This window comes from Dama dama, chromosome 20, assembly GCF_033118175.1.
Source record: "Dama dama isolate Ldn47 chromosome 20, ASM3311817v1, whole genome shotgun sequence".
NCBI lineage: Eukaryota > Metazoa > Chordata > Mammalia > Artiodactyla > Cervidae > Dama > Dama dama.
In genome coordinates, this window is record NC_083700.1 from 57,808,802 (window position 1) to 57,835,675 (window position 26,874).

The following is a 26,874-nucleotide window of genomic DNA, read 5'->3' on the forward strand; positions in this document are numbered from 1 at the left end:
AAGTTATCAAGTAGCCCCCTTCTTCAAGATGCCAGTCTCCCCAGATAAGGCACCAAAAAGAGTGGAACATAAACAAGCCAACCCATTAAGCCCATTCTAAAAGCCTACCCACTGAATCCATGAGCATAATCAAGGGTTGTTTTAAAGTGCACATACACACACACACAAGAATACTATAGCGGTTTGCCATTTCCTACTCCAGGGGATTTTTCCAACCCAGGGATCATCTCTGGCATCTCCTGCATTGGCAGGTGGGTTCTTTACCACTGCCCCACCTGGGCAGCCCCTAATTAGACTATCTTCTTTCCACTTCAGCTTAGTCTGAGATTTTACCTCTAAACTTTTTACAAGAATGACTGACCCATACCTGAAAGAACCAATGAGACTCCATTTTTGAAGAAGTACTTTTTTTAAGAGCACAGAAGACCACATCCCATGGTTTCTTGGTTGGAGATCCATGATGCTCAGGTTGAAGAACTGGGGATGGGAATGTAGGTGAGTACTGAGCTTGGAGCTGAGGCATCTCTTCCCAGACCTCTTGGCAGAATCCACGGCTTCACAAGTCAGGGCATATTATTACCAGAAAGGATTGTAACTCATTTTATATGCAAGAAAATCAATGCTTGAGGGTATTCGGGGGTAGGGGAACATACCCAAACTCATGAAACTGTGATCTAGAGCCTGGATACGTGGAGCTTCTCTCCAGTGCTTTTTCAACTGCATCACTTTAGAGAACCCCTTGGTTCCTTTGTTTAATAACAGTGACCACAAAAAAGAACTCCTGGGATAGACAGTACAATCTGTTTTGTGGTGTTTTTAATCAAGGGCCTCAGTTCAGTTCAGTTGCTCAGTCATGTCTGACTCTTTGCAACCCATCAACTGCAGCATGCCAGGTTTCCTTGTCCATCACCAGCTTCTGGAGCTTACTCATGTCCATAGAGTCGGTGATGCCATCCAACCATCTCATCCTCCGTCATCCCCTCCTCCTCCCACCTTCAATCTTTCCCAGCATCAGGGTCTCTTACAGTGAGTCAGTTCTTCGCATCAGGTGGCCAAAGTATTGGAGTTTCAGCTTCAGCATCAGTCCTTTCAATGAATACTCAGGACTGATTCCCTTTAGGATGGACTGGCTGGATCTCCTTGCAGTCCAAGGGACTCTCAAGAGTCTTCTCCAACTCTACAGTTCAAAAACATCAAACTCTCACATGCATATCAGAGAAGGAAATGGCAACCCACTTCAGTGTTCTTGCCTGGAGAATCCCAGAGATGGCGGAGCCTGGTAGACTGCTGTCTATGGGGTCGCACAGAGTCAGACACGACTGCTGCGACTTAGCAGCAGCAGCAGCTCACATCCATACATGACTACTGGAAAAACCATAGCCTTGACTAGAGGGACCTTTGTTGACAAAGTAATGTCTCTGCTTTTTAATATGCTGTCTAGGTTGGTCATAACTTTCCTTCCAAGGAGTAAGCATTTTTTAATTTCATGGCTGTAATCACCATCTGCAGTGATTTTGGAACCCCAAAAAGTAAAGTCTGTCACTGTTTCCATTGTTTCCCCATCTATTTGCCATAAGTTGATGGGACTGGATGTCATGATCTTAGTTTTCTGAATGTTGAGCTTTAAGCCAACTTTTTCACTCTCCTCTTTCACTTTCATCAAGAGGCTCTTTAGCTCTTCTTCGCTTTCTGACATAAGGGTGGTATCATCTGCATATCAAGGTTATTGATATTTCTCCTGGAAATCTTGATTCCAGATTGTGCTTCACCCAGCCCAGCATTTCTCATGATGTACTCTGCATATAAGTTAAATAAGCAGGGTGACAATATACAGCCTTGACGTATTCCTTTCCCTATTTGGAACCAGTCTGTTGTTCCATGTCCGGTTCTAACTGTTACTTCTTGACCTGCATACAGGTTTCTCAGGAGGCAGGTCAAGTGGTCTGGTATTCCAATCTCCTTCAGAATTTTCCACAGTTTATTGTAATCCACACAGTCAAAGGCTTTGGCATAGTCAGTAAAGCAGATGTTTTTTCTAGAACTCTCTTGCTTTTTTGATGATCCAACGGATGTTGGCAATTTGATCTCTGGTTCCTCTGCCTTTTCTAAATCCAGCTTGAACATCTGGAAGTTCACGGTTCACATACTGTTGAAGCCTGGCTTGGAGAATTTTGAGCATTACTTTACTAGCGTGTGAGATGAGTGCAATTGTATGGTAATTTGAGCATTCTTTGGCATTGTCTTTCTTTGGGATTGGAATGAAAACTGACCTTTTCCAGTCCCTTGGCCACTGCTGAGTTTTCCAAATTTGCTGGCATATTGAGTGCAGCACTTTCACAGCATCATCTTTTAGGATGTGAAGTAGCTCAACCGGAATTCCGTCACCTCTACCAGCTTTGTTCGTAGTGATGCTTTCTAAGGCCCACTTGATTTCACATTCCAGGGTGTCTGGCTCTAGGTGAGTGATCACACCATCATAATTATCTGGGTCATGAAGACCTTTTTTTGTACAGTTCTTCTGTGTATTCTTGCCACCTCTTCTTAATCTTCTGCCTCTGTTAGGTCCATACCATTTCTGTCCTTTATTGTGCCCATCTTTGCATGAAATGTTCCCTTGGTACCTCTAATTTTCTTGAAGAGATCTCTAGTCTTTCCCATTCTATTGTTTCAAGGGCCTACATAAAAGCAACTCAAAATGTGTCTGCAGCAGATGTGAAGACAGGAAATAATACTTTTTTTTTCTGTTGAGTCTTTGTTTAGCTTGGCAACCTTGTCATATACTTTTTGATAAACGCTGATGGCATAAACTTGCAGGTGAAAAGTTATAAAAACTAACCTTGAGAGTAACTTTTTTACTTCTAGTACCACCTGCCTTGATATTTTCTATTCGATCTGCATGTGCAGTAATATCCCACATGACAACCTAAAAGAGAGATAAATGTTATTATAACATATTTTTAGGAATTAGCAAATTGAGTCTTGAACATTTAAAAAAATCTATTGGTATTGTATGCACTCTGATAAATCAATCACCTTGGGAGGATAATAAAAAAAATAGCCTATATCTTAAGTCAGCAACTTTTAAAGGTAATATAAAGAAGTTTTGTTCTCTATAAAAGCATTTTTAGCTCTTTTTTGTGCTTGTGTTAATGAATACCAAAATTTTTTAATCCAAGATACACATCATGCAATTCCCTCTGCTTTGGGAACAGCTCTTCCTCTGTTTGGAGGAATGTACTGATTGTGGGGACAACTACTTTAGACCCAGGAAAAAAGTCTGTTCTCCAGAATTAAGTGCAAACACCCAAAATTGTCTGAAAGGCTAGGAAATGATGATTTCTATTTCATTGAATATCATGGCCAATTCCAGGGCTTCCCAGGTGGTTCAGTAGTAAAGAATCCACCTGCCAAGCAGGAGACCTGGGTTTGATCCCTAGGTTGGGAAGATCCCCTGAAGAAGGAAATGGTTACCCACTCCAGTATTCTTGCCTGGAGAAGTCCATGGACAGAGGAGCCTGGTGGGCTACAGTCCATGGGGCTGCAGCGTTGGACACAACTTAACAACTCTACAGCAGTAGCAGCAGCATGGCCAGCTATGAATCTGCATATACATTGATGGTCATTTTTTGAAAAATCAGAATAAAGTAGAATGTGCAACGCTAGAATAATCTTCAGTGATTAAAAGTCATTCCCATACACTAAAATATCAGGGTTACAAAGTTGTGGCTGATTTCATTTTCATCATCTGCTTTTCTAAAATATTCTGAAAGAAAAAATAAAATATTCTGAAAAGCTGTGTCACCTTCTCAATCAGTAAAGAGGGCAGTATTTGCGGGGCTTGGAGGATGTGCTCTGGATCCTCATTATAACCACCAGTTATTGTTGAACAAAACCATGGAAGAAAATTAGTTTACTTGGATGTTTTGGTTCTGGATATGTGAGCATGGATGATGCAGTCATTTACATTTCAACCAGAAGAAAGCTTTCCTAGCCACACGATAAAAGATCATTATACCCTTGTAATGGTCAAATTCACTATATCACAATGAACTTAAACTTTGATCATAAAATAGCTATAAGCTTTTTGTTTTGTTTTATTGGAGAAACAGGCAATTGGAAGAGAGAATCTAAGTTTTATACAAATTACATAATTGTAAAAAGGTGTCAAATTATACACACAAAAATTCGGTGATATAGGTAAGTTTTCCAAAGAATTCTGTTTAAATCCTGGATCATTCTCTAACTCCTACCGCTAGGGAAATTTCAGAAGAGGCCTCCTGGCCAAGAGGTATTATGCTTATGGTTTTTGTTCTTCCCTGGACTCTTACACAGCGCATGGTTCTAGTTCAGCAACACAAATAAATCTGACCTGGTTTTCTTCCAGTTACCATATAACTGGGTTACCCTGTGGACATCTTGAGCCCAGATGCCATGTCTACCACATTTTTATACCCCAATTCCTGGTATGGTGATTCACATGCAATTGGCATGCCTTTCCTCTGCTGAATTGAACCCTTAAGTTAAAAAAAATAACCAGTCAAAATGTATAACAGAATGCTATAAATTAATAAAGAGCTGAAAGAAAACCCCAGATATACCTGCCCATTTATGCAGCCGCCAGCAATGATATTAGGGTCAGTCGGACAGAACTGGAAGCAGAAGATGTCATCTGGGCTTTCCAGCATTAACTAAGGTAAATCCCCAAATTCAAGAGAGAATGAGAAAAACTATTATAATCACAGCAAGAAAATAATATTAAGAAAGTCAAAGGTCTAATTTTATAGTTATTTATAAAAACATGCACATGGAGTCCATGCTGAGAATTCTACCTCTGGAGCAGAAGCTGCTTTTGCTGAATTTTATTCTGGACGTTGATCATGCACATGAGAGCAGGGTTCTTAAGGTGACCTGGTCTCCCCACGTCCACCCTCCATGGGTCAGTGTTATACTTTTTTTTAATAAATAAAAAGACTATTAAATCAGTGTTTCTGAAAAGTGTGGAGAGCAAGCTATGGGAGGTCAGGATATTTGTATGATTTATTTCCATCTGTATATATAAGCATGGCACAGAATAAGCACTCAAAAATAAAACGTGTGAACAAAAAAAGATGATGGAGTTGCCAGTGATATTATTTCAAATTTTAAAATAATACAGAACCCATAAACAAAATCAAGTGCCTTGGCGGGGGCGGGGGGGGGGGGCGGGCGGGGAGGAAGCTCTGCAAGGAATACAAGAGTGTAAGGAAATAGACATACTAACCATAGTTAGCATCTGTGTTACTGTGTCACCACCAAGCTCAACACTTGCATGGTTATCATTCTTCTTTAAACATTAGTGATAAAAAATATAGGTTCCAAAGGTCACAGGTTTACCAGCACTGAACTAAAGATTTCAGATTGGAATTGGGATGGATTATCTTGGTTTATTTGGTATTTTGTGAATTCTAGAGGAAACTCTACTTTTGAAAATAAAATCATTTAATTCTTTCTTAGAGTTTTGATTAGAACAAAGACAAAATCACTTGCATTATATCTTTAAGAAATTATTTGCATACATTTTAAAAACTATTCTTCAAAATAGAGGAAAGGAGAGCATGCCAGACTCTATAGCAGTAAAAATTGTCTTTATTCAGATGAATGAAGGAAGAAGGAATAGGGGAGGATAAGGCTGGAAAATTCTGAAAGAGATGGGAATACCAGACCACTTGACCTGTCTCTTGAGAAATCTGTATGCAGGTCAGGAAGCAACAGTTAGAACTGGACATGGAACAACAGACTGGTTCCAAATAGGAAAAGGAGTACGTCATGACTGTATATTGTCACCCTGCTTATTTAACTTATATGCAGAGTACATCATGAGAAACGCTGGGCTGGATGAAGCACAAGCTGGAATCCATATTGTCGGGAGAAATATCAATAACCTCGACACGCAGAAGATACCACCCTTATGGCAGAAAGTGAAGAAGAACCAAAGAGCCTCTTGGTGAAAGTGAAAGAGGAGAGTGAAAAAGTTGGCGTAAAGCTCAACATTCAGAAAACTAAGATCATGGCATCTGGTCCCATCACATCATGGCAAATAGATGGGGAAACAGTGGAAACAGTGGCTGACTTTATTTTTCTGGGCTCCAAAATCACTGCAGATGGTGATTGCAGCCATGAAATTAAAAGACGCTTACTCCTTGGAAGGAAAGTTATGACCAACCTAGACAGCATATTAAAAAGCAGAGACATTACTTTGTCAACAAAGGTCCCTCTAGTCAAGGCTTTGGTTTTTCCAATGGTCATGTATGGATGTGACACTTGGATTGTGAAGAAAGCTGAGCACCAAAGAATTGGTGCTTTTGAACTGTGGTGTTGGAGACGACTTTTGAGAGTCCTTTGGACTGCAAGGAGATCCAACCAGTTCATCCTAAAGGAGGTAAGTCCTGGGTGTTCATTGGAAGGACTAATATTGAAGCTGAAACTCCAGTACTCTGGCCACCTCATGGGAAGCGCTGACTCATTTGAAAAGACACTGATGCTGGGAAAGATTGAGGGCAGGAGGAGAAGGGGACAACAGAGGATGAGATGGCTGGATGGCATCACCGACTCGATGGACATGAGTTTGGGTAAACTCTGGGAGTTGGTGATGGACAGGGAGGCCTGGCGTGCTGCGATTCATGGGGTTGCAAAGAGTCGGACACAACTGAGCAACTGAACTGAACTGAAGGCTTATTAGGGAAATTTTAGTTATACAGTGCTTTATAGAAACAAAATATTAATATATTTAAGTATGTTGAAAAAATTTAATCTAACACTAAACTCCCTCCCCCTAAACAGAACTCATCTTGTGCAGACCCTGGAAATTGAACACTGTGGAGGGTAAACCCAGCCTTCAGCCTATTTTATTTGGATTGCCGTGTGTTTTGGTTTAGTTTTAGTTGAGGTATTTTTTTTTTTTTTTAGTTGAGGTATTTTAAACTTGGGAGATCGCCCACAGAATTGCTGGATTCCCTCGACAAGCGGGACCACTTGACAGCAACAGCTGAAGAGTCCCGTCTCCACAGATGGGCTGTGTTCTCTCCAGAGCCACAGTCCCCACGGTCTCCCACACAGGCATCTTTACTCATTACACCTCCTGCTGGTGATCCTTGGAATTGCTGAAGTTCATGGGAAACTCAAGTCTCTTTGCATTTGAAAAATTAGTATTGAAATAAAGCCCATAAAAGAGTTTACTCTTTTAAAATCATTTGAACATTTCTCTTATAATATTTTTTAAAATAATATGTTGATTTGCTCAATAAAACTTTTTCAATAATCTAAGTGTAAACTTGAGTTTTGCTCAAATTGAATGACAAAAAATTCTGAAGAAACCCTAGCTTTATAGGGGTTTACCACCTTAAGTGATTATAAAATGTTTTGCAATTAAAACTGCTAAAGATATGTGAAGTAGTATTTGAAATTTTTAGACCATATGGATGACTCTCCTTTATTACCTGAGGATGTATGGGATCAGAGAAACTCCAGAAAAGAATCAGTGACGGTTGCAGCAGTAATTTACCAGAAAAGTGGACCCTCTCTTCAAAGGACAGTCGTACAGCCACCGACACAGCTATTAGCCCTGTTTGGAACACAACTGGGAATTAAAATCTGCAACCATTGTGCACAGAGGTGTTTTTAGGTTTTGTTTTTCTACATAGTCACTGTTCACTTCCATTTTAATGAAACCTGTGTAAAAATATTCTACAGGAGACCAAGGGTATTGTTAGAGCTGTACTGTCTAATAATACACTGGTTGCCAGTAGCCACAGTTGCTTATTAGGACTTGACTGTGGCTGGTCCAAATTGAGATGAACTGTTGACATAAAGTCATTGGTGCACTTTAAAGACTTAGTAAGAACAAAAGATGTTTGTTTTTGTGAGGAGAGGGCCAACACTGGGCGGGAAGGAGGAAGAAAGAGAGCAAGGCTGGCTCTGTCCATCGTTCCTCCCTCGCACATTCCTACCCTCTTAGCTGCTGAGCGCTTTAAAGGAGGAGATGTGTCTCCTATCTTGCCCAGTAATCAGAGAGGCAGAGTGTTGCAGGGAGTGAAGCTAGCCTTGAGAGCCCAACAAGTCCCAGTCAAGTCCAGATTTGGCATTACACCAGCTGGGCAGTGTGGGCGCTCTGGTCCTCTCCTTATAAAGTACAGACCACAGTGTGGTCCTGAAAGGTAGCTGGGAGGAGAGATGAAGAGAGGGTGAAGAAAGCTCTTGGCAGGTGCAGGCACTCAGGAATAGAGACTGTCTAATTGAAAGTGAGCCAGTTTGCAACTTTATATATAAAAGCAACAGGTTATTCTGCTGTCATCCCAGTAGGGAATCCCAGTCAAAACTCTGCCTCACCGTAGATGACCGGATGCCAGGAGACGCAGGTGATCATCTTCTCGGTTAGGCTGTGAAGGTCAGTAAAGGACTGGTACTCTTTCAGGTGGGTATCCGTCTTATCCCCAAAGGTGCCTTCTTCTTCTGCCAGACATTTCCAGTCATGAATAAATGTATTCATGATTTCATTTTGCTGTAGGGCTATTTCCACACTATTTTGTAAAACAGAAAAGAAGAATTAAGAGGTTGGATTTTAGTATTCAATAATACGTCTTTCAGCAGCTCCTCCTGCTTCATTTATACTGAAAGAAAAAAATGTTCTCCATTGTATTTGGTAACTAATGATTAACCCTGTGTGAAATATTAAATGACTTAAGAGAAAAATAATTCGTGGCAGTGTGCTACTCAGAACTTCTAGGGCCAGGATACTGTTAGCTGACAGCCTCTGCATGCTCAGTTGCTTCAGGCATGCCTGACTCTTTACAACCCCATGGACTGTAGCCCACCAGGCTCCTCTGTCCATGGGTTCCTCCTGGCAAGAATACTGAAGTGGATTGCCATGCCCTCCTCCAAGGGATTTCCCAACCCAGGGCTCAAACTCACGTCTCCTGCATGGCAGGCAGATTCTTTACACTGAGCCACCGGGGAAACCCACAATAGCCTCTAGCAGCATCACGGTCTGACTCAGCTTCCCGGCCAGTGTCATGCTCTCTGTGGGTCAATGACTGACCACGGCGGCTGCAGACTCCAGGGCTGCCGATTCTGCCCCAGGCTGGACTCCTCCAACAGGCCGTCTTCCTCTGCAGCTCCCTGTCGGGTTGGCCGAGACTTTGTCTGAAGCTCTCCCTGTTCAAGCATGCTTCCTCTTCCTTTATTTTTCACAGTGAACTTCTCAGTAAATGTCGACTTTGAACTTGACCTCATTTGCTTTTTGAAAACTCCAAATTGATAGAGCAAATTCTTTTAGCCACATTCAGTACCAAATGATCATGTATACTAATTATTGTATTTATATATTATTATTATACTGGTATATATAATAATTATACTATGTATATAATTCAAAACAACAAATGAGAGTTTCTTAAGGGAAGATTTGGAGTTTAGAAATGTGTGTATATGCGTGTGTGTGTGTGTGGTGGTTTTAGCTGTCACAGTGTCTGGGAAGTGCTAATGTGTTTAATTCTATTTCTAATCTTCCCACAATGCATGAGACAGTCCCTAAAAATGAAAAATTATCCTGCTAAAGGTACTAATATTGCTCCTTTGAAAAACAATCAGAGTACTCTTCTTAGTTTAAGGAACTTAGCTTGACAAGTTCCTGTTTTATAAGTTGCTATAATGTCTATTGTCCCTTTATGTGCTTAGGTTTGAAGACGCAGCCCACTCCCAAGGCCTCTAGGAGCTTTCCCACAATTAGAATGCCACCCGAGGTTTTACCCTAATGATTGAAAGTCCAAATAACTTGATTTTTTAAAATAAATACAATAAGTTTGAAAGAGTGATTTTCAATTATGAATTTCTTAAAGAAAAAAAAAACATTTAGTTAGATGATTAAATATAAGCAGTAAGTATCATAATAGATATTCGTAGCACATTAAACAAGGGTACCATTTGTCATTAATCATTCACTCCTGTTCACTGCAGGCTTCCCTGGTAGCACATTGGTAAAGAATCCGCCGGCCAATACAGGAGATGTGGGTTTGATCCCTGGGTTGAGAAGATATCCCAGAGAAGAAAATGGTAACTCACTTCAGTATTCTTGCCTGGGAAATCCCATGGACAAAGGAGTCTGGCAGGCTATAGTCCCCACAAAAGAGTCAGACAGGATTTAGCAACTAAACAACAACAACCATTCACTTCATAATTGAATATTCTGGGCTAAATTCTTTTTGTACTTCATCTTTCAAACTAGATGCATTTCCTTGGACCAGCAGCATCAGCATGACCTGGAGCTATTAGAAATGCAGAGTGACAGGCTCCACCCCAGATCTACTGAGTCAGAACCTGCATTTTAACAAGATGCCCACGTGGTTCATATGCACATTAAAGTTTGAATTACCCTGTGTAGGGCAGGTTCACACCCAGAGCTTCAAGGCTTAAACTCAGTTTCAAGTAGAAGCATTTGTTATTAATAGCATTTTCAAAATCATTTCTTTCTGTTTCAGCCTGCATTGGGAAGTAATTCACAAGGGAGAAGTGAAGACAACACCTTTTCTCTGGTTTCCTGTTTATTTCCCTGCACTGTACTGCGTGGTTCCTGAGCGTGATGAATCTGAGGCTTGCAAAGCTTGTAATCTGAGTGAAAGCCCATGGGTATCGTTTTTTTTCTTAACCTCAAGATGAGTGTTTCTCAGTTGCTTTGAACTCCCTTGAAGTTTCTCACGTTCCTCTCAGATCATTTTCTTCTTTTGCAAATAATGCTTGCATTAGTTTGTTCTAGACAAAAATTTTGTGAGAAGGAAGGAACTCATTTCTAATAGAGTTCTCTTCCAGAACAAAACAAGGTTTATTTTAATTTTTAAAAATTAAGCAAAACTTAAAACAGTTCTAGAGTGGGAAGCATGGCTGTGATGGTTATGTGGTTTCTTTTTTATTCTTGGCCAGGGCTGTTAAAATTCCTGTACCAGTTTCCCCTCTTTCTTCTTATAGTTCTGGCTCCTCCATCCCACATCTCAAGGAAGGAATTATGAAGTTCTTCACTATCCCTCTCTTTATAAGTATGGCAACTGAAAGAATAAAAGCCCAAGTCCAAAGATAATACACAGTGTAGATAATTTAGAATTGGCTATGGAACATATATTCCATCAAAAATTGATTGTATATAGGCAGACTTCTCATTTTTAATGTTCTTAGGAAAATTTTCAATAATTACTGAAATTTTGTGTGGAAAGGAAAAGAAACCTCAGGTATTCTGGTTTCTTTCTAATTGTCCACATAGGAAAAACTATAGCATACTTGTTGTGAGTGAGTGGCAAATAGTTAATAAGCTCTTTCTGAATAATTATATTGAAAATTTGAACCAGATTCTCTCTAGGTAACAACTTCTTGAGAGTTGCTGGAATTTTCAAGACATTTACTCTTAAAATGTTTCCTTAAAAATAAAAAAGCTTAACATGGGCTATGTATGAATTTGTCTACCAAATCTTTAATTTTGGGAAAAAATGGAACCCAACCTGTTGGCACAGCTGGCGGACTTGTCCACCATTGGTTCCACTCATTTGAACTCTGATATCAACTTGATGAGACCTTCAAACTTTTTCTCTGGTTTAGAAGTCCTCAGGGTCTGCCCAGGGCCCTGGTATGAGTGAAGGGGGCATTCTGAAGACACTTCTCTTTCGGAGCCAATAAGAGTGCAGCAACATAGGAATTAGAGGTAAGGATGACACATCCAAAAATTATATCTGAATTGAATTCAGATTCTCATTTAAAATATATTTTTGTAAATTCCTATCATGGTGATGATCATCCTCAACATCCACAACATCCCCATCTTTGTAATCCTATAAAAAATCAAGAGAAAGACTTAAATAATAGAAACCATGGTAAATAAATGGTAATTTGCCTTTAGGAAAACATGTTCAACAGAACATACCTTCCAGGTTCACACCGTTTGGTGTGGCCCTAGCTTGGAAGGTCTAGGATGTTGCTTAGTAATAGTAGGGAAAAGAAGACAGAATCTGTAGAAAGTATCACATGTTCATGGGTGTCTAAGAAGTGTCTTCACACTTTCTACCTGTACATCAGGTATGGAGCTGTTTTTAAGTTCTCTTATTATAAGTAAACAGACACATTTTATGTTTTTTAATTTAATATACAATTTTTACCTTGTGCACACACTGTTAAGAAACTCGGTCAAAGTCTTTGATTGTCCCAATGCCTCTTTTTCTTCTTCCAAAAATTCTCTTGGATAATATTGCGTAGTAGCATTTTTGGGACATGTCCTAATATATTAAAAGAAACCGAATACCAAAAATTAGATCAAAGACAAATATAGGTCATGGCAGGTCAAAGATTTTTCTCTGCGACCATATTAGGATATTATTTTATATTTAAATTCTATATATTGAATTTTTTCTTTACCTTAGATACCAGCTGCCATTCAAAGTATTTGTGAATTTCTCTCTGATGTAATCAGCAAGTTCTTTATTTAAAAAAATTTAGATACCAATTTAAACTTACAGAAAACTTTTAAGAAGGGTATAAGAGATTCCCATACACTCTTCACCCAGATTCATCAATTATTAACATATCTAAAAATTTTTAATTGGAAGATAATTGCTTCAGAACGTTGTGTTGGTTTCTGCCATACAACAACGTGAATCAGTCATATATATATATATCTCCCCTCCCTCCCACTGCCTCCCCATCCTGCCTCTCCAGGTCATAACAGAGCTGCCAGGCTGGGTCCCCATACTATGTATTAATGGCAGCTTCCCAGTAGCTATTTATTTCACACATGCTGGTATAAATATGTCAGTGCCACTCTCTCAATTAGTCCCACTCTCTCCTTCCCATGCTGTGTCCAAAAGTCTGTCCTCAATTATTAACATTTTGTTACATTTGTTTTTCATTCTTTCTTCATTTCATTGAATCAGAGTTTCTAAACCAGTGAGATCCTTTCCCATCGTCTCAATCCAGGAACATTTGGTAATGTCTGGAAACAATTTTGCTTGTCACAACTGGAAGTGCTTTTGGCACCTCGTACATAGAGCCCAGAGATGTTGTTAAACACCCTACAGAGTACAAGAGAGCACCCCCCGCCCCCGACACCCCACAACAGAGAATTATCCAGACAGTGGGGTTGAGGTTGGGAAACTCTGCTCTAAATATACAAACCCAGAAATAATTTACATTTTGGCAGTAATGACAGCAGGATTCTGGGAGAAGCTATTCCACCCAGTTTGCTCTCAGTATTCACCTCTACCCTTGGACATTACACATTGTATTATACCTCTGGGCTTTGTCAGTTTCAACCACTAGACTGGGTGAGCTCCTTGATTTTAGGATACGGGGCTGTGGAAAGATCATATGATACTGTCCTTAAGAGAGTGGACTCTGGTGACAGGCTGCCTGGCTTTGAAGCCGGGTTCTCTCATTTACTAGCTATGTGACCCTGAGCTAATTAATTACATGTTGGCTGAAAAGTTTGTTTGGGTTTTTCTGTTACATCATATGGAAAAACCCAAATGAACTTTTTTGCCAACCCAATATTGAACCTCTCTGTGTCTGTTTTTTAATCTCTAACTGAAGTTCTTAATGTCCCCTAGCTCACAGTGTCATGGTAAGGACTGAATGTGTAAATAGATGCAAAGCTTTTAAAAGAGTGCCTAGCACATTTTATGTGCTCCAAAAATTTAGGTTGTATTTAATCTGTGTTTGTTGAACAAACGTCAGTAACATGTCTCTGAAAGGCAAGTATACTAATGGATAGCAATCAAAAAGAGTGCTAAAGAGAGTTTTGTTTATATTTAATTGAACAGTAACTTCTTTTTTCCCTGCCTAGATCAGTGTCCACAGCAGAAGACAGGATGATGGAAAGAAAGAATGTTAGTGTTGGAACCAGAGACTTGGGTTCAGATCTTAGCTTTACCTTTTGGTTTCTATCCACACTAGTACCCTCTGGGTAGGATTAAGCAAGAAATTACGTGGCGCCTGGTGGCTTCATCAAAGTAGCAACATGACTGAGTCACTCTCACTTTTTAAAATGTGATTTGTTTTGTTGTTTCTCAGCAAATCTATTCATTACTGCTTAAAATTTAAATTATGTTCTAAACATTGTGCTTTCGTGTTTTACCCTCTTTGCTTTAGTTTTTTTATTTGTAAAATGAAAATAGTGTCTACCTCAGATGGCAGTTGTGGGAATTAACTGAGTTGTGTGGGCAAAGTACTTAGAAGAATGCCTGGTATGTCGTAAGAACATTGTACACATTTGTTTTCATAGTCATGAATCTTTGAACTTCATCTCTGATTTTTTTTTTTTTTTTTTACTTCTTCCATCACAATCATATATCCCATCTTTTCCACCTAGTTTCTGATCTTAGTAAATGGTACCAGCATTCTCCCAAGTTACATGGATGTGAACTATCTGAATTCCTTTTGATTCACTCCTTCACACTTTACTCCACTTTGTGGATCAAGATCTGCAGCTATTTCTCATTTTTTCTCTCCATCTACATAGAAACAACTGTCCATCATAATCACTCAACATGCATGGAGAGCCTACTAACTCTAAAGTCTTGTGGTTAGGGTCCCTGCCGTCATAAGTTCCTTCCTGAGTCTACCCTGGCTGACTCATTCTTTTTATTTTTTTGGAGTATAATTATTTTACAATGTTGCATTCGTTTCCTCTGTACAATGACGTGAATCAGCTATATGTATACATATATCCCCTCCCTTTTGGACCTCTTCTCACTCCACCCGCATCCCACCCATCTAGGTCATCACAGGGCACCAAGATGAGCTTCCTGTACCTCACAGCAGGGTCCCACTATTTATCTATTTTACACATAGTAGTATCTATATGTCAATCCTAATCTCCCAACTCCTCCCTTCCTTCCCTCTCCGGCTCTGTCCACAAGTTCATTTTCTATGTCTGCATCTTTATTGCTGCCCTGGAAATAGGTTCATCTGTACTATTTTTCTAGATTCCATATATATGCGTTAATATACAGTATTTGTTTTCCTATTTCTGACTTACTTTACTCTGTATGACAGACTCTAGGTCCATCCACATCTCTACAAATGACCCAATTTCATTCCTTTTTACGGCTGAGTAAACAGAAATCTCTAGTTGGCTTGACTAAGAACTTTGTCTCAAAATCCAGGTTTCTTTTGTACTAATGAATCACCACTCTCCTTCTGGTCTTACCCTTACTTGTCAGTGTTTAATAACTTTTGATGTCCTAATTCTCTGCCAAGACTTGACTACCAGTCTTTGTCTACCAATCCTTGTCTTTCTCTTCATCTCTTGGTTTGGCCTGTCTGGCCATATGCCTCCCTGGCTTCTGACTCATGTCTTGTCCTGACCCCTGGTATCTACGTACATGTGCTCTAACTTAAAAAATTCACCCAAGGATTAAGTGTAGTTAGGAAAAAACATCAAAAGGAGTTAGCTTTGGGGGTCCTTTTATGTTTAAAAGTTGGGAGGACAAGGATCCAGTAAAAGAGACTGACAAGGAGCTGCCAGTGAGTTAGAAAGAGTACATTGAATATTGCTCATAAGCCAAGAAGAAGAGACAGTCAACCATTTTAAATACTGCTGAGAAATGGAGAGAGAGGGTATCTGAAAACTGGATTAGGCAATCAGACCATTGCAGGTCTTTGGTGACCTCATTAAGACTAGAATGGGCTTAAGACAGAATGGAAGAAGAGAAGGTAGAATTAGAAAATGTGGAAAACTTCTGTGAAGAGTTTTGTTGTTAAGAAAAAATAAAGCAGAGAAATTAGCTAATTATTTGTTGGTTCTAATGATGGGAGTTTTAGGATTTTGTATTTACACATGTCCCCTTTTCACTCTTTCATGGTTTACTGCCACCACTTTATTTTAGACGCTGGTCACATTTTACCTGTGACCAGGTTTAATTATAGAAGACTTATCTGGGCTTCTCAGGTGGCTCACTGGGTAAAGAATCTGCCTGCAATGCAGGAGACGTGGGCTTGATCCCTGGGTCAGGAAGATCCCCTGGAGGGAGGCATGGCAACTCACTTCAGTATTCTTGCCTGGAGAATCCCATGGACAGACCTGCCTGGCAGGCTACAGTCCATAGGGTTGCAAAGAGTCTGATATGACTAAGTGACTCACACACACACACACACACAAACACACAGACTCTGGCCAGTCTCCTCAACTACAGGCTTTTTTCCCCCTCTGTACTCCAATACATACTGCCTGGCTCATCTTATTATTTTTTTTAATTTAAAATTTTTTACATTATGAAAGTATGATAGCACATTTACAGGTGACTTGGAAAATACAGGATAAGGTTACATATAGTTCCACTATATATTCCAATTTTTTAAAAGTAGATAAATTAAGATTTTTAGTTGGAGTTTCAGTACTAAACTCTCAAAAATTAATCTGGCTCAACTTATTTAATAGCTCTAATCTTTCCTCTTCTTTGCTTCAGAACTTGAAAAAATTCCTTCCTGCCTGCCACAGAGAATCTGCTTGTCTTCTGCCTCTGCTACTCCTTCCACCCAACCTGGGCTAGTCCTTTGCGAACTCTGCTTATACCACCCCCTGGAACTGTTCAGGTCATTAAAAAAAATTCTGGGCAGTTTTCCCTTTCTCTAGGTCTCAAAATCATATCCAACATGTGTGGTTTATCTTCTATAGATCTAAAATTATTTCAAAATAAAAGTTTTTTAATCCTAAAAATAAGCCTGTGTGTGTGCTAAGTTGCTTTAGTCGTGTCTGACTCTTTGCAAGCTCATGGACTGTAGCCCGCTAGGGTCCCCTGTCTGTGAGATTCTCCAGGCAAGAATACTGGAGTGGGTTTCCATACCCTACTCTAGGGGATCGTCCTAACCCAGGGATTGAACTCACGTCTCCTGCTTTACAGGCCCATTCTTTAGCGCTGAGCCACTGAGCCCCTTTACACAGTCATATATATATACTTGTATTTCATTTTCCTAGTAAGATTTTTAAAAAACATCAGTGATTATAATTAGTTTTTTTTTTTAGCTGGATTACTCTGTGGCATCACTCTCAATTAGTTTCTATTATAAAGCTCTCTCACAGTAATCACAGATACTGCTAGGTTTTTCCACAGTTGCTTTTGAAAAAAATATATATATATATTAATTTCATACTTACCACCTTGTCTGAGTACTTGTTTCCTTGATTTGGGGGACTACTTGCATGCCAACATCTCTCTCAAGTTGTTTAAGGGTGAAATTTTTATCTGGGTAGGCTGTACATTCGATATAGGCATCTTTCACACTGGAAGCGTTCTGGTCACTGAACTTAATGGGGGCGCCAAATTCACTTCGTTTTCGAGAAATCATGTATGTAATCTGCAACACAGGTGAGCAGTAAAGGAGACAAAAGTCTCTGGAGAAGAACGGATGTGTGGTCGACAGCACTGGTGCTCTGCCCACATCCTCTTGGATGTAATTTCTGTGCACCTTTCCAGGTCATGCGCTCTCGGTTCCCAAAGCCGCCACCTATTGCTCCTCCACAGAGGATGCTCTAGGGCTACCAGGCCACTTTGCCTGACGGTACAAGGAACAGGAAGTGACTGGCAGCTTACATCCTGACCAGGGACAGACGGTAAGAGACACAGGTAAGCCCATCTCTTTTGCTTCTGTTTGGGACAACTCTGAGGTGTACCTTACACTCCAGAGTTCCCTAGGGGTGCATGCTGAAGCCTTCCCTCTGCTAGACTTTTGCCTAAGAGTGCGCCCTTGCAGGGCTTCTGCCATGTCTCTGTCCTGCTGCTCGCCCCCATTCTTTTCTGAGACACTTTAATCACTTGTACACAATTGCTCCTCGCAGGGGCTGCTCTGGGAATGCCCTAGTTTCCTAGGGCTGCTGTAATCACATACCACAGACTAGGTGGCTTAAAACAACAGGAATTTTTTTTTAAAAAAACAACAGGAATTTATTCTCACTCATTTATGGAGGCTAGAAGTCTGTAATACATAGCTGTGTGTATATATATATATATATATATATATATATATATAGTGTGTATAATAGTATAGTGTGTATATATAGCTGATTCATTTCCTTGTACAGCAGAAACCAACACAATATAGTAAAGCAACTATACCCCGACTTAAAAAAAAGGACAAGAGCTGTTAGAGGGTTGGTTCCTTCTGAAGACTCTGCGGGGAAACGTGTTCCCTGCCTCTTCCCTTGCTTCTGCTGTCACAGCCAGCAATCCTAGGTGTTCCCTGGGGGCAGATCCATCACTCCAACCTCTGCCCCCATCTTCCATGGTGTTCTCCTGGTGTCTCTGTCTTCACAACCCCATCTTCTTATAAAGACCCCTGCCATATTGGATAAAACTCCCCTTATTTCCTTTCTGAAGTACTGGAGGGTAGGACTTGGACTTATCTTTCGGGAGGAGATATAGTTCAACCCATAACACCCACCTAAGACAGTGACCATTCTTCTATCAAAAGAAAAACCATAACCCCACAGCAAACATAGCAAAGCATATGGATTCCTTAGGAATAAGTGTTGCTCAGTTCTAGGGAGGTGATGACTGGAGATCATATTCAAGCTGCTGACCTGTTTTGTAGATTCCTTAACTGATTCTTCTTCGATTTCTTTTTCACTGCCCAAAGAAACCCATGGTTTAGAAATAGGTGGCTTATAAATATATGTTTCTTCAGGAATATGATCTTTATATTCTTCTTGTTCTTCTGGTAGTTCTGGGGGCTGGAATAAAATAAATAGCATTCTAAAATGTATTATCAGAAAACAAGATGTGTGATAAGAAAAAAGTATTGAAGAATATGGAATGCTAAAACTTGATAAAATACAAAACTAATTTTCTCTGATTTAATAATGCTTTTTTATAAGAGGATTACATGTATGAATAAACATGATATCCACTAAATTATAAAGAGTGAATGTTTTTTTAAACCAAGATGTCTGCAAGGAAGAGGAGCAGAGAGATACAGATATGGATATAAATACAGAAATAGATATATAGATGTTCATTGCTACCTTATTCATAATAGTGGAAAAAAATGGGCAATTAAATGAATGTCAGTAGGGAAAGGGTTGATACACTGTGGAATAATCAGAAAATAAAATCTCATAAAACAATTGGAATGAACAAACTCAATCTGTATGTATATGATGTCTAAATGTGTCAAAATGAATAGATCCTAGAATTTTACAATTCAGTGAAAAACAAGCTGCAAAACAAGTTGTATAATTTCATGTAAATTTTAAGCAATAAGATATATTATCTGTAGAACATACATACATGGTGACAGTATGAAACCATGAACAAAAGACGATAACAACCTTGGAACAATAGTTCCTTATAGAGATGTTTGAAAAATTGAATTAAGAAGGATGTAAGAGGGAGTAAAACGTTATCTGTTATATTTTGTTTCAAAAGAATTTAAAGTAAATATGATAAAATATCAATATTAACATTTGTTAATTCTGTGTAGATATTTGTTTCATCATGTATACCTTTCTATACACTGGAAATGTTCTACCATAATAAAAAACTAAAACACAGAGAAAAACAACCATAAAAATGAAATTGAAAATGTTGACTAACAAATATATAAAATTTAAAAAGTCTTAGGTATTTTAAAACTCTATGGCTTTCCTTTATTTTTCTTGCTACTGGGCAACCATGCAAACTCCTCTGTCTCCCTCACTTTGACTACACTTCCTCATGAGGATGCTAGATCAGAAGGCAACTTGTTACCGTTCATGACCACTTTGAATGCAACAACCCAAAGGTGAACTGACTTCTTTTCCTTGGAAACTACCACTCTTTTATATTTTGCTTCTCTTTGACACCCCATTCCCTTCAACTGCCCACTGACCAAGTTGTCCTCTCAAATTTTTGCTTTTGAATAATCATAGCAAACATGTATAAAGCCCCAGCTTTGTGTCAGGCACTGTACAAAGGGCTTTTCCTGTTTTGGCTTATTTAATCTTCACGACAGCTCTACTGGTACCACCATTTTGCAGTGACAGGTTCAGTAACTTACCTGAAGTCATGGAGATGGCAGGAGAAGAACCAGGAATATAGGCCAACGAATGGCTGAGAGCAGATTCGCTGTTTCCACTCTCATTGGGTAAGTGAAGGGCAAAGAAGGAGATGTCTTAGCCACCTCACTCCACACTTACTGCTCACCTCTTCTAGGTCCCAGGGAATCAGAGCCGGACAAGAATAATCATGAACATGTCTGCTCCCCAACCCCAGAGGTAGTGCTTCTTTCTGACAATCAACAGGTTGCACTGACTTAGGGTGTGCTTACATTTAAATAGTTTTCCTTGCCCTCTTCAGTTCCAATAAGATAAAAGTTAAGTCCATACTTGAAGTCTCTGTCGTAAACAAGGAGAAGCTCATCTCCAGGATATTCCTACAAAAATATAACCAAAAGAGAAGGTTCATGTTCAGCAGTCAGTTTATTCAGATATTGACACAAAATTAATATTTCTTTAATCAATCAATCATAGAAGATAACCACAGTGCTAATCTATCGTTAATAGCCCCAAATTGCAAAGTTATTTTATTAACTCACAAAAGCTCTTGAAACACAATGGGTGGATAATATGTATGACTGAGTCCCTTCACTTTTCATCTGAAACTATCACAGCATTGTTAATTGGCTATAACCCAATGCAAAATAAAGAGTTTAAGAAAGAAAGGAAAAAAATAAAAACCACAGTGGGTTCAGGGAAATTTACCACGCAATTTTATTTCTAACAAGGAAAAAAAAGAAGCATTCCTTTTATCTGGTGTTGTACTCTCTAGCATGTATGCAGACAAATTAGGACTAAATTTATGAATGTTTACAATCAAAGCAGCATGGGAAAATAGAGTAGGTTCCCCTCCTAGTTAAAATTGGGCAAGAATGAGCTTTTCTGGTTGTGGGATAAGACAATCTGTCATTGATAGGAGTTTGTTTTTCACAAAGGGTCATTGAGAAGGATTCCCAAAGAGACATGGGCAAGGGAGCATTTGCCCAAGGTAATGGGAAATGCCAGAGTTGAGCTCAAGAATCTCTCCAACTTTTGCGATTATGTATCAGGAACCTCTTGAGGTAAGGCTGAAAAATAAAGACGGATGACATGCTGACCTGAACAATTTTTTTGACTGGGTAGAAATCAGATACTGCCGCTCTGTTTGCAAAGTCTGCAAAAATATCTTCTTTTTTGATAAGTTTGTAAGGTTGTTCTTCCGTGACATCTTCATCTACTCTGCAGTTAAATATTTCCTGGGTCTTGGTAGTTAACACTAAAGGATAAATTTCTGGATGACCTGGGAAAGGCAAAGTGAATTTAGACATTAAATATAACCATTTAAAATATGAACACTAGGAAATATGCAGTTGTTTGCTTTAAATAATTGTCTTGGTTAAAATTTTAAAAGACTTTAAAATCACTGTTCGTGTTTTAAAAGTAAGTTTGTCCATTATACATAAATCACAGCAAGATCCTCTATGACCCACCTCCCAGAATATTGGAAATAAAAGCAAAACTAAACAAATGGGACCTAATGAAACTTAAAAGCTTTTGCACTACAAAGGAAACTATAAGTAAGGTGAAAAGACAGCCCTCAAATTGGGAGAAAATAATAGCAAATGAAGAAACAGACAAAGGATTAATCTCAAAAATATACAAGCAACTCCTGCAGCTCAATTCCAGAAAAATAAATGACCCAATCAAAAAATGGGCCAAAGAACTAAACAGACATTTCTCCAAAGAAGACATACAGATGGCTAACAAACACATGAAAAGATGCTCAACATCACTCATTATTAGAGAAATGCAAATCAAAACCACAATGAGGTACCATTACACGCCAGTCAGGATGGCTGCTATCCAAAAGTCTACAAGCAATAAATGCTGGAGAGGGTGTGGAGAAAAGTGAACCCTCTTACACTGTTGGTGGGAATGCAAACTAGTACAGCCGCTATGGAAAACAGTGTGGAGATTTCTTCAAAAACTGGAAATAGAACTGCCATATGACCCAGCAATCCCACTTCTGGGCATACACACTGAGGAAACCAGATCTGAAAGAGACACATGCACCCCAATGTTCATTGCAGCACTGTTTATAATAGCCAGGACATGGAAGCAACCTAGATGCCCATCAGCAGACGAATGGATAAGGAAGCTGTGGTACATATACACCATGGAATATTACTCAGCCATTAAAAAGAATTCATTTGAAGCAGTCCTAAAGAGATGGATGAAGCTGGAGCCCCTTATACAGAGTGAAGTAAGCCAGAAAGATAAAGAACATTACAGCATACTAACACATATATATGGAATTTAGAAAGATGGTAACGATAACCCTATATGCAAAACAGAAAAAGAGACACAGAAGTACAGAACAGACTTTTGAACTCTGTGGGAGAATGTGAGGGTGGGATATTTCAAAAGAACAGCATGTATACTATCTATGGTGAAACAGATCACCAGCCCAGGTGGGATGCATGAGACAAGTGCTCCGGCCTGGTGCACTGGGAAGACCCAGAGGAATCGGGTGGAGAGGGAGGTGGGAGCGGGGATTGGGATGGGGAAGACGTGTAAATCCATGGCTGATTCATATCAATGTATGACAAAACCCACTGAAATGTTGTGAAGTGATTGGCCTCCAACTAATACAAAAAAATAAAAAATAAATAAATAAATTTTAAAAAAAAAGTAAGTTTGTCCATTATAAAAAACGTCAGCAAATGAATTTATTTCTAAAACAGAAACAGACTCACGGACTTAGAAAACAAACTTACGGTAACCGAAGGGGAAACGTGGTGGGGGAGAGGGATAAATTGGGAGTTTGGGATTGACATATACTCACGTCTATATTTAAAATAGATAACAAACAAGGACCTACTGATTAACACAGGGGACACTACTCAATATTCTGTAATAACCTAAATAGGAAAAAATCTGAAAAAGAATAGATATATGTATGTGTGTAACTGAATCACTTCTTTGTACACAGGAAACTAACACAGCATTATAAATCAACCATACTCCAAAATGAAATAAAATTTTTTAAATGTCAAAAAGATAAAAAGGCAGAAATAACAATTACCCATAACACTATCTCTCAAGAGAGAACCTATCTTAATTGTTTGTTTCTTTCCAGTCACTCCATATATATTAATCGTATCTTAAATGAAATTCTAAATCCTGCAATTCGTACTTATCATTATGTCAGTAGAATTTTACTATGACATTATATAATTTTTCTAAGGCATCATTTTAAACTAGCATAATTCTGTAGCATAGTTTTTAATCACTCTGTTGTTGGCAAGCACTACTTTTATTTTTCTAATTTGTTTCTAATGATTATAAACAACTCTACAAACAAATATCTAGTTTACAAAGTTTTATCACATTTCAAATTCTTCTCTTAGGATAGGTTTTAAAAGTGAAATTTTGGTTTGAAGGTATTATCGCCCTTTTAGGCTCTAACAAACCTGTATTGCCTTCCTACAATACCCCCTCCCTCACTGTTCACCTGCTGCTCGCTCTCTCCAGGTGACCTCATTTCCCCTCACAGAGAAATTCTGTCTGTACAGCAAAGAATCCTGCAACACTCTGCAGCCCTGCCCACCAGCTGATCAGCACAAGCCCTGGCTTTCTGCCTTTCCCTCCAGTCTGAAGGCCTGCCTGCCCCTCTTCGCCCTTCTCAGCCCATCAATGCTTCCTCCCTACTGACATTCCTACCTCTGTGCTGTTTGCCCTTAGTATGCCCTTCAATAGGTACCTCTGCTCCCCAGGGCTCTTTTTCACAGTCAAGCTTGTTATTCAGTTCTTCACATCTTAAAGCTACCAACTTTCCAATTAGGTCATATTGGTAAACCTGGCAGTGAGGAGGAAGGTGGGATAGGGAGTCCCTTTTCCCTCCTCTGGTTCCCCAATCCCAGAACTGCCCACAGAAGAGGAGGAGGGGAGGCTCAGGAGGCTTCCATTCCTCTTCTTCTTGTCCCTTTGCCCCCACCCCAGGTCAGCGCTGGGCAGCGGCAAGCCCTAGGACAGTGGATGGAAGGGAACAAGGTATCATTTTGCCTGTTGCCATCTCCTCTCTCATGCCTTCTTCTCATTTTCTTTTTCTTTTCATCATCATTAGCTTCTACCACCCCAGTCTCAGTTCTGCATTTACCCCCAGAACTCTGTCCCCTAACTACACACTCCCAGAGTCCCAGAACCCACTCTCATCCTCTCCGGGCCCCACACCTGGGTGTCTGACACCCTCCCTCCACTGCTCAACAAGAGCATCATCGAGGGGAGAAGTGCATGTGGCCTTTCAAGTAGGAATTGTGAGCTTATTTTCCCACAGAAACACTGACTTCTACCCTAGTGGCTCAATGATATAATTATTCAGGTGATTGGGGGGTTTTTAGTCTCTATAGGTATAACACTGATTATATATGGAAATATATTGCAAAGTACAATCAGTTGGCATAATAAGCAAACATTTGGAATGTAAGTTGATAAATTAGAAACAAACTTCCCGTTTTTATCCCCTGAAAAATACTAATCCTAACACCCAGCATACAGGAGGTGCTTAAAAAACAGCTGTTGACTTGATTCACATACAAGTTATCCTTTAAAACCATACTGCTACTGTAATTTGCAGTGTCCAATGTATAGTGAGTTCTTGCAGTTTTGCCATGGAAAACCACTAGGTGGAACTGTGGGACCCACACAGAGCTAGATCAGGCTGGTGGCTGTCCTTCATGAACAGAGGTGCTCACAAAGGCCAGAAAGCTTCCTACCATCCAAGAAACTGGAAGGGCAGGGACCAAGATGGTGTTCTATGTCACCCACTCCCACTAAACATACTTCAAATCCTACTGGCTAGATATTTGTCATAAAAATAATCCTTTCACACTAACTGAGCATTAAAAAAAATATTTATTTGGCTGCACTGGGTCTTAGTTGCAGCATATGGGATCTAGTACCCTGAACAGGGATTGACCCCAGGCTCCTCTGCGTGGGAGTGCAGAGTCTTAGCCACTGGACCCCCAGGGAAGTCACTAACTGGGCTTCTTCAAAGCAACTTTAATATAGGATCTTACATTCTTTATCTAGAAGTTAGTAGTAGTAGTAGCCTGTTTCTGGCTGGGATCTACAATCAGTAATAACTGGAGGCAACTAGTAGCCAGTAGACCACACAGAACTAAAATAGTACCTCCATGCCCTATCTGAACAACGGCCAAACTAAACAGAGCAAGGTCTGACACTTCTGGCCACCCCAAGGATCTCTGGCTAAATTTAATGAAAGAATTGTTGTTATTTAGGCTTTGAGGCCTGCACTGAAGACAGCACTCTAAGTGTATAACAATGAGGCTCTGGTGATTTGTGGTGAGATGGGCTCTGGGCTCCGCTGTGCCTCTAGCAGAGTGGGATATTGGTTGGTCCGGAGGGTGAGAAAGATGCTGGAGCTGAGGAACAGGCCTGCAGGGCCTCCTGAAGCTTGCAAACGTCAGTAGTGCTTCCATGAGGGCATGACCTGCTGGACATTTTGCCAGGCCAGTGCAGTGAGTGAATGACAGTGTAAGTGAAAAACAGCCTGCTATATAGTTGCTTCTGGGAAGCACCTACTGCCTGGCACTGTTCCAAGCACATTACACAGATTATTAATTTATTTACTCTTTATAACAACATTCTGAAGCCATTACTGTAACTGCCTGCATTTTTTAGCTGAGAAAACTGAGGCCCTCTGAGTACAAGTGAAGTATCCAAGGTCAGGGGCTGGGAATTAGAAATAAGGGACCTAGGTTCCAAACCAAATTCCCTGCACTGTATCTAGCATGCTGAACTTTCTCTCAAATGTGTGAACACAGCAGAGCACAAGAGAGGGTCCTGCTCCTCTTCACACACAGCCAGGGAGGTAGCAAAGATACACTGCGCGGGACGCCGTGAGTGGAGCAGGGAGGCAACAAAGATACACCGCGTGGGATGCCGTGAGTGGAGTTGTTCACCTAGTAGCTTGGTAGACCAGGGGCCCAAGACAGACTCAAGCTCTCCACAGCTAATGCACTCCGGATCCTATGTGCACAAGGATGCAGGCTGTGCAGTATAAATCAGAGGCCACATGGCAATCAGGCCAATCCTGCATACTGAACCAGTATTTACAGAAGTCCCATGCATTTCATCCATATCTTTTTTTTTTTTTAATCCATATCTTTCTTTTAACATTTTGGTTTATTTTTAAAAATAGTTCTATTGATATATAATTGGTAAATAATAAACCATAGATGTTTAAAGTGTACAAATTGATAAATATATGCATTGACCCATGAAACTATCACCACAATCGAGATAAAGAACACAACCATAATACACAAAAATTTCTTTCTGCCCCTTGTCCCAGCACCCCTCCTCACTCCCAGGCAATCAGTGCTCTGCTTTCCATCTCTATAGATCAGTAGTTTGTTTTTTATGGACTATTTATAAATGCATATTATATGCTTTTTGTTTGTTTGTCTTCTTTTGCTTAGCATGATTATTTTGAGATTCATTTATGTTGTTGCACATAGCAAGAGCTCATTCCTTTAGCTCATTCTGCCTAGGATTTCATAAAAGAAAAAACCAGTTAGGCAAAGACTTCTTAGGATTTATAGTTTTGGGTGTTTTTTTCCTAGGAAATTTTTGCCTAATCCAAGGTCACAAATATTTTTCTCCTATGGGTTCTTTCAGAAGTGTTATGCTATCTGGTTTTACATTTAGGTCTATGATCCATCTTGAGATAATTTTTGTACGTGATGTGCAGTATTGGTTGAAGTTCACTTTTTTGCCTGTAGATATCCAGTTGTTCCAAAATCGTTTATTGAAAAGACTGTCTCTTCTCCACTGAA

General features: G+C 39.7%; 1 protein-coding gene across 1 annotated transcript in view; it reads right to left on the bottom strand.

The window, feature by feature from the left end:
* Nucleotides 1-26,874, bottom strand: part of DNAI3 (dynein axonemal intermediate chain 3) — an 83,240-nt gene that overhangs the window by 43,541 nt on the left and 12,825 nt on the right. Inside the window, exons 4-12 of the mRNA XM_061121499.1 lie at nt 21,133-21,314; nt 20,308-20,412; nt 18,584-18,733; nt 17,162-17,361; nt 12,171-12,287; nt 8,365-8,555; nt 7,476-7,600; nt 4,599-4,688; nt 2,837-2,923 (exon numbers count right to left, since the gene is read on the bottom strand). Coding sequence (XP_060977482.1) covers nt 2,837-2,923; nt 4,599-4,688; nt 7,476-7,600; nt 8,365-8,555; nt 12,171-12,287; nt 17,162-17,361; nt 18,584-18,733; nt 20,308-20,412; nt 21,133-21,314 — 1,247 coding nt within the window. The remainder of the gene's footprint in view (nt 1-2,836; nt 2,924-4,598; nt 4,689-7,475; nt 7,601-8,364; nt 8,556-12,170; nt 12,288-17,161; nt 17,362-18,583; nt 18,734-20,307; nt 20,413-21,132; nt 21,315-26,874) is intronic.